This window comes from Sinocyclocheilus rhinocerous, unplaced genomic scaffold (assembly GCF_001515625.1).
Source record: "Sinocyclocheilus rhinocerous isolate Xijiao unplaced genomic scaffold, SAMN03320098_v1.1 scaffold429, whole genome shotgun sequence".
Taxonomy (NCBI): domain Eukaryota; kingdom Metazoa; phylum Chordata; class Actinopteri; order Cypriniformes; family Cyprinidae; genus Sinocyclocheilus; species Sinocyclocheilus rhinocerous.
The window spans coordinates 729,194-741,287 of record NW_015665829.1 but is presented as its reverse complement, the minus strand read 5'-3'; the positions used below and the strand labels follow the sequence as shown (position 1 = coordinate 741,287).

At 37.4% G+C, this 12,094-nt stretch overlaps 1 protein-coding gene across 1 annotated transcript in view; it reads right to left on the bottom strand.

Annotated features, from left to right (window-relative positions):
- Nucleotides 1-227: 227 nt before the first annotated feature.
- glcci1a (glucocorticoid induced 1a) overlaps nt 228-12,094 on the bottom strand; it is a 38,028-nt gene continuing 26,161 nt past the window's right edge. The window contains exons 3-8 of the mRNA XM_016542692.1: nt 9,454-9,543; nt 4,525-4,665; nt 4,275-4,424; nt 3,330-3,540; nt 3,052-3,172; nt 228-1,414 (exon numbers count right to left, since the gene is read on the bottom strand). Coding sequence (XP_016398178.1) covers nt 1,120-1,414; nt 3,052-3,172; nt 3,330-3,540; nt 4,275-4,424; nt 4,525-4,665; nt 9,454-9,543 — 1,008 coding nt within the window. The 3' untranslated portion in view covers nt 228-1,119. The remainder of the gene's footprint in view (nt 1,415-3,051; nt 3,173-3,329; nt 3,541-4,274; nt 4,425-4,524; nt 4,666-9,453; nt 9,544-12,094) is intronic.

Sequence of the window (12,094 nt, the reverse complement as noted above, 5' to 3'; positions counted from 1 at the left end):
CGTCTGATTCATGAGGGTTGTCTAATGTTTTCAACACACAGTGTGTCCGACCCAATCAAACCCATCATCCGGACAGCACCTCCCAACATGGCATGTGATGGAGCGCAGAGAATGATGGGACGGATCTCAATGTGATTTTTACCTGAGTTTAAACCGCGAAGCGAGGCCGCAGGCGGACACCGTGCAACAAAGTGTGAAAACAAAACCTTTAGTACTTTTTCTGTGTTTTTCTCTTTCTGCACCATCGTCAGAAGGTAGGAAACCTGGACAGTCGTCAACCCGTGGAGTACAGCTCATTTCCCAAAATGTACATAACACAGCAATACACGGTTTTAAATTCAAACAAGCTTTTTTCTTTATATATAGATTCATATATAGATATATTGATAGAGAGAGAGCTTATTCATACTGTGGATGTTGAAAGAGAACACGACACATAATTTAATGTTAAACATACGATCAGTTTCAAATGCATGCCCTGACACTATTAAGACCTTCCTGAAAAGGTCAGTCATCTTTCTCCTTGTAAATCGGCGGTGTTTTCGAAGGCGACACTTCGCTTTGCGCTGTCTGATTATAGTGCTCATACAAAAGCCACTTTGCTTAAATTTTAAGCACACACGAAAGCTGCGTTTGAAAACAGCTGTGCAGTTGCTCGGGATCAACGCGGAATCAAATCAGATGGAAAAGTACCTGCGAACGCATCTACATCCTACACTAAAAAAGCAAAATGGGAATTTCTGGAATGTGACTGAACTAATCAATAGGCAAAATTTAATAAATACGATTTCCGTATGAGACTCTCACTCATTTATCAAGATAACAGTGAAGCCATTAGAATTTTTTATTTGCATATTCTAAGGTCCTTTTCCCAAAACGCATCCTTCAGACGCCGTTCCCACCCAGACACCGAAGCGTGGCATTGCCACATACTCGAACCCCTCGGCTGCGTTTACATTTGCGATTCTCGTTCGGGCCACAGTTGCTATGCCATGCAGATAGTAAAGATTCAGCACAAAGGTGGGGTCCATCAGAGAGAGAAGAGGAAGTTTGGGGCGGGGAACGAACGGTCCTCTACATGGGTGCGGAGCGGCGCGACCGAGACCAGCTCTGCCGCGTTTAGCTGACTTCAAAGTTCTGAGGCTGGGAGGCCGATTCTGAGGGCGCCTCCTGCTGTTGGGAGGGAGATTCGGGAGGGTCGTCTGTGCTCGTGCTGGTGGAGACCTGAGTGGGCATGTGATGGTGTGGGGCGAGGGGGTGTGAGCCGCTGCTGGGGCCGGCTTGGCTTTCCTCTTTCTGCTGGAGAAGGGATCCCGGGAGCTTGACAGGGCAGAACGCAGAGCCGGTGGGGATAAAGTTGACCTTGTTTTTGTCAGGGCAGGAGAAAAGGGGGACGGTGGCTGACTGTCTGGACCTGAGAAAGAGAGGAAAGCGATTTAGGAGAAAGTTCCAAATGGGACACTAATGTACACAGTATGTACCACAGCTCAGCATTAAAGGGGACATCGGATGCCCACAAGTTGGTATGATTCTTTAGGGTCTTCATGAAATGTCTGTAACATACTTTGGTTAAAATTACTCAATGGTTGTGTAAAACAACACCCTTTTTACCTTGTCAAAAACAGTTCTGCTCACAGCGACCCGTTTCGGTGCATGTCTCTTTAAATGATAATGAGCTGCTGCTAACCCCGCCCCTCTCTTCTGTGGGGCGTGTCGACACAAGACACGTGAATTGATGCCTTGGACTCTGTATATGGTTCGGAGGTGGTCTTATTTAAATAGCTAGCTATCTATGTATGAACCGGCTGCAAATTGAAACATCTCACTGGATGACAGAGTTTCAGACTCAGACAGCCCATAACAAACTGGCTGTGTGTTTTCTTTTCAGCTTTTCTGAGCCGGCAGACACGTCAGAAACCTAACTAAAGCTAAAAAAAATTTCATCTGATGTCCCCTTTAAAATGACCTGACGCCCCAGGGCCAGTGGGACAGTTTCAGGCCTGTCACAGGAACTATCCTTTGCCCTATTAAACCATTGTTGAGTTCTCACAATATCTGATGATCCAATATAAGCGGTTTTGTGCTTGCCAAATTTTGATATTTGTGTTTTATTGAACACTGTTGCTGTGTATTATTTAACTCACTGGTGGTCCTAACTTTTGGGTCACACTTGTACACTTAGGTGGTCAAAAAGATGCCTGTATAGCTCTCTGTATAAACATATATACGTTTACACAGGGCTGTGTGTGTCTGTTTTGCACTCTTGATATTTTATTGTTTAAACCCTTGATTGTTGTGTGCCTTTTCTGTACCTGATTTGTGATCTGATTTTTTTTTGGTGTGTATTTCCCATTCATTTCCAATGGTGATCATTTCTGACCATGTATAGTAAAATGTGACTATTTTTTAAAGACCATTTAGCCTTTTCAAATAATTTCCATTTTTTTCTGTGTTCACATAGCAAGCATGTCATAGCTAAAGTGTCAGAGGAGCAATAGAGGGTTAATATAATTGTGATTAATATAATTAAAAGTTTTTTTTTAAACTTAATTATTTGTTTTACTTACTTTAATGTCTTATATATACAGGGCCCATGAAAATGTAACCAGGGCAAATAAAGTATTGAACCACTGGCATGATGGTGTAGTGTGAAGTATATATACATACATAAGGGGTGTGTGTGTATTTGCCACCCTTAATTTTTTTATTTAAACAGCATATTTTATGTGCCATATATTCTCAAAAAATGTGCAACAATAAACATGCTTCACTGATGTTTACATCAGCGTGTTCTGTTCACATACCAGAAACAAATATGGATTCATTTTTCACATTTTAAATCCAATTCCATGTAAAAATGTTGTTTTGACAATTCATGACATGATGATTGATATTCTGGTTTATACATCACTCTCGAAGTAGCAGGTCATCAGAGTATTCAACGCATACCCAACATTTGCATGCTGCGCACATTACACATCCTGCATGCTAACAGTAGCAGAATGGCAGTGTGCTATTTTAGGCTCACTAGAGAAATCAAACTCTACTCACGTCATTTCCTCAAACACTCTGATCTTCTCACAGCCCTCTGGAGGCTCCCGTTTGAACATGTAGCTGTTGTTGGGTTTTGGGGACGAGGCGAATTTAGGCAGAGGAGAACTGCTGCCGCTGTCTGCAGGACAGAATTACAAACATCCAATAACTCTCTGGATTAATATCAGACACCTCTCATGATATAATACTGCAAACTATATACTGTACATATGATATGAACTTGTAATTGCTTCTTGGCCAACAATCTGGCTTGACCACCAGTGTGCAGGTCTGACCTTTGTCTCTGTCGTCCAGCATCTCGTCGGTGGAGTAAGGGCTGCCGTCATGTGAGCGGGGCGGGCAAGCGGGCGAGGGGCAGGGCGACAGGCTCGAGCAGCTACTGGAGCGTCCAGGCACTGATGGCGTCTGAGTGTCTATACCACGACTGCTGCTGCTGCGCTGCTGAGGAGGAAACGGAGCCCGTCGCCCGTCAGGAACTTCCAGCGCCTGAGAGCCAGTCAGAGAGAGACTTTGAACAATCAAGCTTTATGGACAACAGTAGAATAAAATACAGCACAAAATCTGAAGTCTGTACACGTTTCAATATAGTTAGACTACTGATCAAAAGTTTGGGGTCAGTGCATTAAACTGATCAAAAGTAACAGTAAAGACACTTATGTTTGAAAATATTTCTATTTCAAATAAATGCTGTTTGTTTGAACTTTCTATTCATCAAAGAATCTAGAAAAAAAAATCTATCACAGTTTCCACAAAAATATGAATCAGCACAATTGTTTTCAACATTGATAATAATAATAAGAAATGTTTCTTGAGCAGCAAATCAGCATATTAGAATGATTTCTGAAGGATCATGTGACACTGAAGACTGGAGTAATGATGCTGAAAATTCAGCTTTGAATCACAGGAATAAATCACATTTGACAATATATTACAATAGAAAACAGTGATTTTAAATTGTAATAATATTTCACAATATTACAGTTTTTACTGTATTTTTGATCAATTAAATGGAGCATTGAAGAGACTATCAAAAAAAAAAATCTTATGATTAAATATTTGAGATTAGTTTTTTTGACAAAAATAAATTTTTACAGGTACTGCACACAGTATAATAATATAAAACATCTGTAATTTTTTCCCCCACTCAATGACATGCATTTTTTTTTTCATGCTAAACATTTGTACTTGGTGTGATTATGTCTTTAGGAGTGTGTGTGTACCTTGAGCTCCTCTTTCTCTCCGTTGTCTTTGATGAAGACTTTCTCCAGCTCATGGTTGATGCCCTCCATGCTGCTGGGAACCCTGGAGATGGAGGGCTTTGGCACTGTGATGTTGGACAGTGGCATCTGTGCTGACTTCGACATGGATGACTGAACATGGAGACAACATAAATTTACATTGAATAACTGCACAGAATTAGCTGGATGTATTTAGTGCATACACTGATGTAATGTGTGTGAGTGTGCGGACCGGAGCTGTGCTGATGGTAGTGGCAGTAATGGTGGTGGTGCTGCTGCAGCAGGGGAGGGGGGAAAGATGCTCTTTACTGTCCTTACACTGCCGGCCTCCGCTCTGCTTACTGCGCTGCAGCTGGAGCCTGAGCTTAGCAATCTGAAAGCCAAAGACAGAGAAACATTAATTATAAAGTGAAGGACAGAGGAGACAACAAAGATATAAATAAAAAAATATATATATATATTATAGTAAAATAAATCCAAATATGCTTGTATAAATGAGACAATGGCTAGGAGAGAGAGAGGTACAGAATTGGAGCTGGGACTCGAACTCAGGTGACCTGAGGTGTTCTAAATGTCAGAGTGCTGCCCATGAGACTATATGACACAGCCAAAATAAAATAAAACAAAAATAAATAAATAAAATAACTGAAAAAAAAAAGAAAATAAGAAAAAAATCGAAAACAAAATAAAATATTAAAACAAAACAAAACATATAAAAGTAATAAATAAAAATAAAAGGCACAGCTTTGTTAAATGCCAGCGTGTTACCCATAATCAATATAATCATATATGGCACCGCCAAAATAATAAAATACATAAAAATAAATAAATAAAATATAAATAAAATACGAAGTAAAAAAATAAAAGAAAAAAAATAACGTAACTTAACAAAAACAAATAAAATAAATAAATAACAAAAACAAAAACAATAACAAAAAAACAAAATAAAAAAATAAAACAAAACATATAAAAATAATAAAACTAAAAGGGGCAGCTTTGCTACATGCCAGTGTTGACTATATAGTGCAGACAAAATAAAATAAATAAAATACATAAATAAAAAAATTAAAAATACTAAATAAAAGAAACAAATAAAGTAACCTAAAAAACAAAATAAAATAAGTAAACAAATAAAAGGGGCAGCTTAAATGTCAAAGTGTTGCCCCTAAGACTATATAGTGCGGACAAAATAGAAAATAAAGAAAATAAATAAATAAAAGAAAAGCGAAGAAACAACAAAAGATAAATAAATAAAAACAGAATAAAAATACAATAAATACAATACAATACCTTGAATTGACCTGAGTGCTTGCTGTAACTCTGCATGGCCACAAGGGGTCAGTACAAAGCAGGCAGCAATGTGAGAAGGCTCACTGGTTAATACAGGCACTGGTTGCCTGATCTATTTCTACAATGGTTACCCAATGTAGAACGAATGACAAGACAAATTCTGTTAAATCTACAACAAAAACTGGATACTGATATTTAACCCTCATTCCCCATGTCTCACTGTGGCCCACTGCCTTTTCCAACTGGCTTGATCTCTCAATGTTTACCTTTGAGATTTATCTGCAGTAAATTACAGCGTTTACTCTCTGTGCATATTAAGACAACGGAGCAAGTCTAGACTTGTGCGTTCCTACTGAAAATACAATTAGCTGATGGCTTTTTCTTCACATGGATGTTTGTCTTGATAATGTTGTAGAGCACTGAACTACCTCAGCCTTTCCCTCCACCTCAGTTTACATTACAGATGCCAATCTAGAAACTGTGAAGACATGCAAATTAGTTGCAAATGACTCGTAGGTCGTTTCCTTCAACCAGACTCCAAAAATCCTGAAACAAATGCTGTGTTTGAAAAGTACAGTGAGGACAGAGAAGTGTTTAGTGGAGATGCCGGCCTTCGCACTAACTGAAATGACACAGTATATGCTCATCCTGAATGTGCTCAGCTAAGTATGTCAATACACACAACCTAAATCCACTTAAGAGGTGTAAGGGCTTATAAGCCACTAAGTGGAAGCACTTGACGTGAACCTGGATAAAAATGTGGATACTGAGGACATGAACTTCCCATATGCAGGGAAGGAAAGCAGGCCTGAACGGCCTTTTCTTGGAAAATCTCCCGAATGGGAAACCGTGAGATGATTCAGGCCTTGCAGAATGAGCTCGCTGTGAGGAGCACTTCTTAGGCTCTATTATGACTCTCTAATATGGACACAATCCTGTGGCTGGAAATTATGAGCAAGCAGGCAAAATGACATTTTCACATAAGAGTTTAGTAAGAAAAAAAATCAAGAATTATAAATAAGGTTGCATACACAAAAAAATGGTTACTTTGGTGTCCCAAGAATTTAAGTTTTAGAGGTACGAAAATCACACTTTTTGTTCTGATACCCATTAGATATGTTTAATAAATAGCATAAAATTAAGATAGCATATAAACTACTTAGTATTAAACACATACAGTGTATCCCGCCTTAAAATGAAGAAGCTGTATGTAATAATTAAAATAAAATAAAAGAATAATGATAAAAAATATTTGAAAAATCAATTGATCTATTGATAGATTGATCTTACTGGCAATACTTTTGGTGATGAAACTGACCGCTCTCTTTTATAATCTATTTGGTTAACATATCAGCTCATTTGATAGTGAAAGCTAAGTATCTATTAAAGACACTATTAGAAGCCAGCAAGAAGGCTGTAATACGAAAATAGACTGAAAATAGTCTACGTTCAAACAAATATTTCCAATACTGGGAAAAATGGATGGTGTTTATGACTTCACGACACTGACCACTGTTTGATCTGACGCATATTTCCCTCAATATAATTTATGGATGGATGCACAGGTGTCCAAACCATTGTTCTATCGAGTTATGTTGTTTTTGCATGTTTATATATTTACACACACACACACACGCACGCACACACACATGTTGTGTATTCATCACGTTATGGGGACATTCCATAGGCGTAATGGTTTTTATACTGTACAAACTGTATGTGCTACTGCCCTACACCAACCCTACCCCTAAACCTACCCCTTACAGGAAACTTTGTGCAATTTTACTTTCTCAAAAAAACTCATTCTGTATGATTTATAAGCTTGTTTTATATATTTACACACACACACACACACGCGCACACACACGCACACACACGCACACACACACACACACACACACACACACAGTCATTTGCCTAATACATGACAATACATTTTTTAGCTTTGAACAAGTTTTTGACAGATTCTTAAAATATTTGTTTTCTCTTTATTATGACAGGTGGTGTAATAAATTTAAATTAAGCACATACAGTTCTTAACAAATTTATTAAACTGTATTTATTAACTGTAATTGGCCATCTGAATAAAACATAATTATAAAATGCTTAACTATTTGTTTCTGCCTTTCTTGTAAAACAGTAAATTCGATAATTAATGGATAACAACAATAAAGATCTTACACATACTGGTGGATTAACCATTACAGATGATTTTTGGTAATCATCAATACTGTTAGTTTAGGGCAGCTGTGGCACAAACCTTACACTGGGTGGTGGTCAAATAAATTTGTTAAGCACTGTGTGTGTGTGTGTGTGTGTGTGGAAAATCTGTTGAATTAACAGATCGGTCTTGACCCTTTTCGGCTGTAACAATTAACATAAAATAATACATATATTAGCAAAATCTTTTAAACTGAAAATCTGTTTTTATATTATATATGATAATCAGCATTTTATTTCATGTATAAAAGAATTGTATATAATACAATAATATACTTTAATGTAAATAAATAAAGTATATTACAATGTATAATTTTTACCACCAAAAAGTAATATTTAAGTTTCAATGTGTTCCACATTTTTGTGAAAGCCTGTTACTGCATGATTTCCCCTCCATTTCAAGAAATTCAACATTCCTCAAAATTGTGACACCCAAAAAATAACATGATTTGGACACATTCTACAGCAAGACAGGAAGTAAATACTCTCATTCTACTTTCTAAATGTTTATGCAAATAGTAGTTTTGACTGTGTTAATCAAACTCAATCATTCAACCCCGTCACCCAAAGTACTATAAGAAAAAAAATAACCAAGCAAACATTATTCTTTAATTTATGGGAAAATAATTACAAACCAACATGTGGTATATACACACACACACACACACACACATTATATATATATATATATATAGTAGCCATTTGACTTTATTTGACTTTTGGTAACAGGGTTTTAAAAATGCCAAAATTATATGCAAGAAAAGCAGCTCATTTATTAATATTTAGTCACATTTCTCAAGGTCGAGCCCAGCATCACTGGTTCTTTTTCTCGGTGAAAACTGATAGAAATAACCTCCGAGCACCTACACTTTTGTTTGAGGGTTTGCACAGGAAACAAATTACTCTGCACCTGCACACCGCTCATGTCAAACCTAACAAGTGCAAGAGGAGACGACCACAACAAGGCCTTTATAAATCAGACAGGCTTGTGCACATCAACGATCAGGCCCTTCCATCAACACATAATGCCTAACTGATAAGAACGTGACTTCAGTGCGAAAGGACACACACGACATGACGTTGCGCAGATTACTTGCTCTGAAAGCCACACGCCTCTATTGTTCCAGAAGCCTGGAGGCGATGGGAAAGCCATAAACTGGGCGGAGGGGGATAACGCTTGTTGCAGAGAGGGGAAGTCGATTATTAAAGGGGGAGATAGTCTTATCTCGCTGTTCCCTGAATCATCAGGGTGGGGCTGAGCGCCTGTGATAAGGCTAAACTCTGCTGCGGCTAGCGCTAGCAATAACACGCCACGCAGCGCAGGAAGTCTGAAGCCACACAGGAAGTTATATATAGCAGCGGGTGCAGGGGAGATGGATGGGTCGCCGTGACTGGCAGCCTCGTGCAGAGCTGGGTTTTATTTTCACCGCCTCCCCCCGTACGAGCGGCTAAAACGTTAGCCACACAGGATGAGATCATTGCAAATGCAGAAGTGCAGCGCTCATCACTTTCAGGACAGTGAGAGCTCTGTTAATAGCTGTTAGTGTGATTGCACTTTCTTGTTCTCCAAACCCAAGGGGAAAAACTACACACTCCGTATAGTGTTTCACTGTTAAAAGGGAGTGTGTTTTCTGCGTGAGTGTGTGCGCACCTCTTTAAGATGGTCAGAGCTGCCCCAGGACGCCGAGCGCTGGTGTGTGCTCCTTTTCTCTTCGCTCTCGTCACTCCAACATCCAGGAGTCTGAAACACAAAATACACGTTTATAGGACTTTCATATGACGCTAATTCTAATTAATATGGACTAGCTTCATATTTTTATAATAAAAAAAAAACTATTAATATCTTATAAATACATATTCGCATATAATATACACTACTCTTCAAAAATTTGGGGACGGCAAGATTTTGTTATGTTTGTAAAGTCTCTTATTCTCACCAAGGCTGCATTTATTTGGTCAAAAATACACTAAAAACAGTAATATTGTGAAATATTAGTACAATTTAAAATAGCTGTTTTCTATTTGAATATTCTTTAAAATGTAATTTATTGCTGTGATCAAAGCTGAATTTATCCAATTTATTTAATGTATCCTTACTGAATAAAAGCATTTCTATAGAAAAAGAAAAAGAAAAAGAAAAAGAAAAAGAAAAAAAAAAAAAAAAATAAAAAAAAAAAAAAAAAAAAAAAAAAAAAAAAAAAAAAAAAAAAAAAATCTTGAACCCCAAACTTCTGAATAGTACTGTACACTTCGGCAGTCCCACAGAAAAGATTTGTCAGATTTAATTAACTTCTAGGGATGATTTTTGTCCCCTAAGTGTAACTAAGTAAACACTGACACACACTGATAAATCACATTTCCATGCATCCTCCTCCTGACCCACTATTTCACACCAAGATCACAAAGGCTGCATTGTTCCTGCAATAAACGGTCACCTACATTCCTTCAAAAACAACACTCTCAGTTACCATAGTAAAGTCTGCAGCACCCAGGTATGTGGTTTGTTTAGGCAGTCCAAAATGCAGCACACACACACTGTATAATGTATAAGCACATACTATATAAGAGCACATGGGAGAGGCCCTGAACACAACCCAGTGTGATTAGCAGCTTATTATTCAAAAGAGGTCTATACTAAATATAAGCTTATGGCCACTTATATTTTCCTATTTTTATTGTAAATGTTGACTACAATTGAGTTTGTGCACATTTTGTGTACGGTTCATGAAGAGAAGCTATAACTCATTTTAGGCAGTTTAAGAGCTAACAGGCTTGAGTGATCAAACTACATTTCCCATCATTCTCTGCGGCAGCATAAGAATGATAAAACACGCATATATCTAATGCACACCCTCAGCTCTTAATTCTGTAGCACTAGCACTAAACCGCTGCCATTGGTGAAAAAGAGAGAAAGAAATAGAAAATTGCTCAATGTGTCGATTTTATTCCAACCAAAGTAGTTTTAAATGTACATAACAACGTAACTGTGACTTACAAAGTTGTAAACAGGGATTATCCTAAATGTTTCTTGAGCAGCAAATGAACGTTATTGTGTCAGATGCAATTGAATAATATTAACAAACGATGAAATAAATAAGAAATAGAATCAAATAAAACAGAAATAATAAAAACATTAAAAGAAGGATGAGTCTCTGTAGCTCTGTTAAACAGCAAGACTTTGTAAGTGATACTTTTGCAGGTTTTTTAAGGGCTCTGTGAGGACCAATAGATGTGGTCAAAGTGTGTATGTGGACCTTGTGAAAAACAAATATATTTTCTACAGAAAGATGAAAACGACTCTTTTAAGCATAGCTCGCCTCTGTGGGACTACTGCTGTGGCCAGAGGCGGATTCAGGCCTGTGAAACCCCTCCGTTCATCAGCCAAACAGACGTCACACTTCAAAGTCTGGCCTTTGGAAACAGATCGACACTTGAAGGCCAAAGGGAACACAGAGCTTTTGAAAGCCTCTCTTTTTCTTTGTTTAAGTTCTTTTAAAAGGACTGACAATGACAATTCTAACACTATTTACTCCCCTCATGTTGTTCAAAGCCCATTTCCCTGTGAAATACAAAACAGTCTATCTATCTATCTATCTATCTATCTGTCTGTCTGTCTGTCTGTCTGTCTGTCTGTCTGTCTGTCTGTCCATCTATCCGTCTATCCGTCTGTCTGTCTATCCGTCTGTCTGTCTGTCTATCTGTATGTCCGTCTATCTATCTATCTATCTATCTATCTATCTATCTATCTATCTATCACACTTCTGCATATTCAAATGCTTGGAGCAACATGGTCAGTTACGAAAAATGGAACCAATGAGTTTTGGAATAATTGATATCAAACCTGAATGATGCATGTTCATGTGACATATGAAACCAGTGTTATTTTAGTATCACTGATATACTAAAACCATATACTTAAAATTTTTTCATACGTGGGGGCAAATGGAAAAATTGGCACAGGACAGAGATGTCTGGAGAAAACTTGTTGGTGGCCTATGCCCCAGTAAGGGTTACGGGCAAAAGTAAAGTAAGTAAGATATACTAACATACTTTTTTGAAATATTTTGAATTAGATCTTATTTTGTTTTTATTTTAATTTTAGTAAAGTTTTAATAATTTTGTTGCGTGATTTTTTTATTAGGTTTTTTTTTTTTTTTAAGTATGTTAAAAAGTATGTTAGTTTTTACAAAGTTTTACAGCTACTTTTATTAAATTTAAGTTAGGTTTATTTTTCAACTTAAACTGAACGAAAATGATAAATTTTGCCTTGGCAACTAGCTGAATATATATAT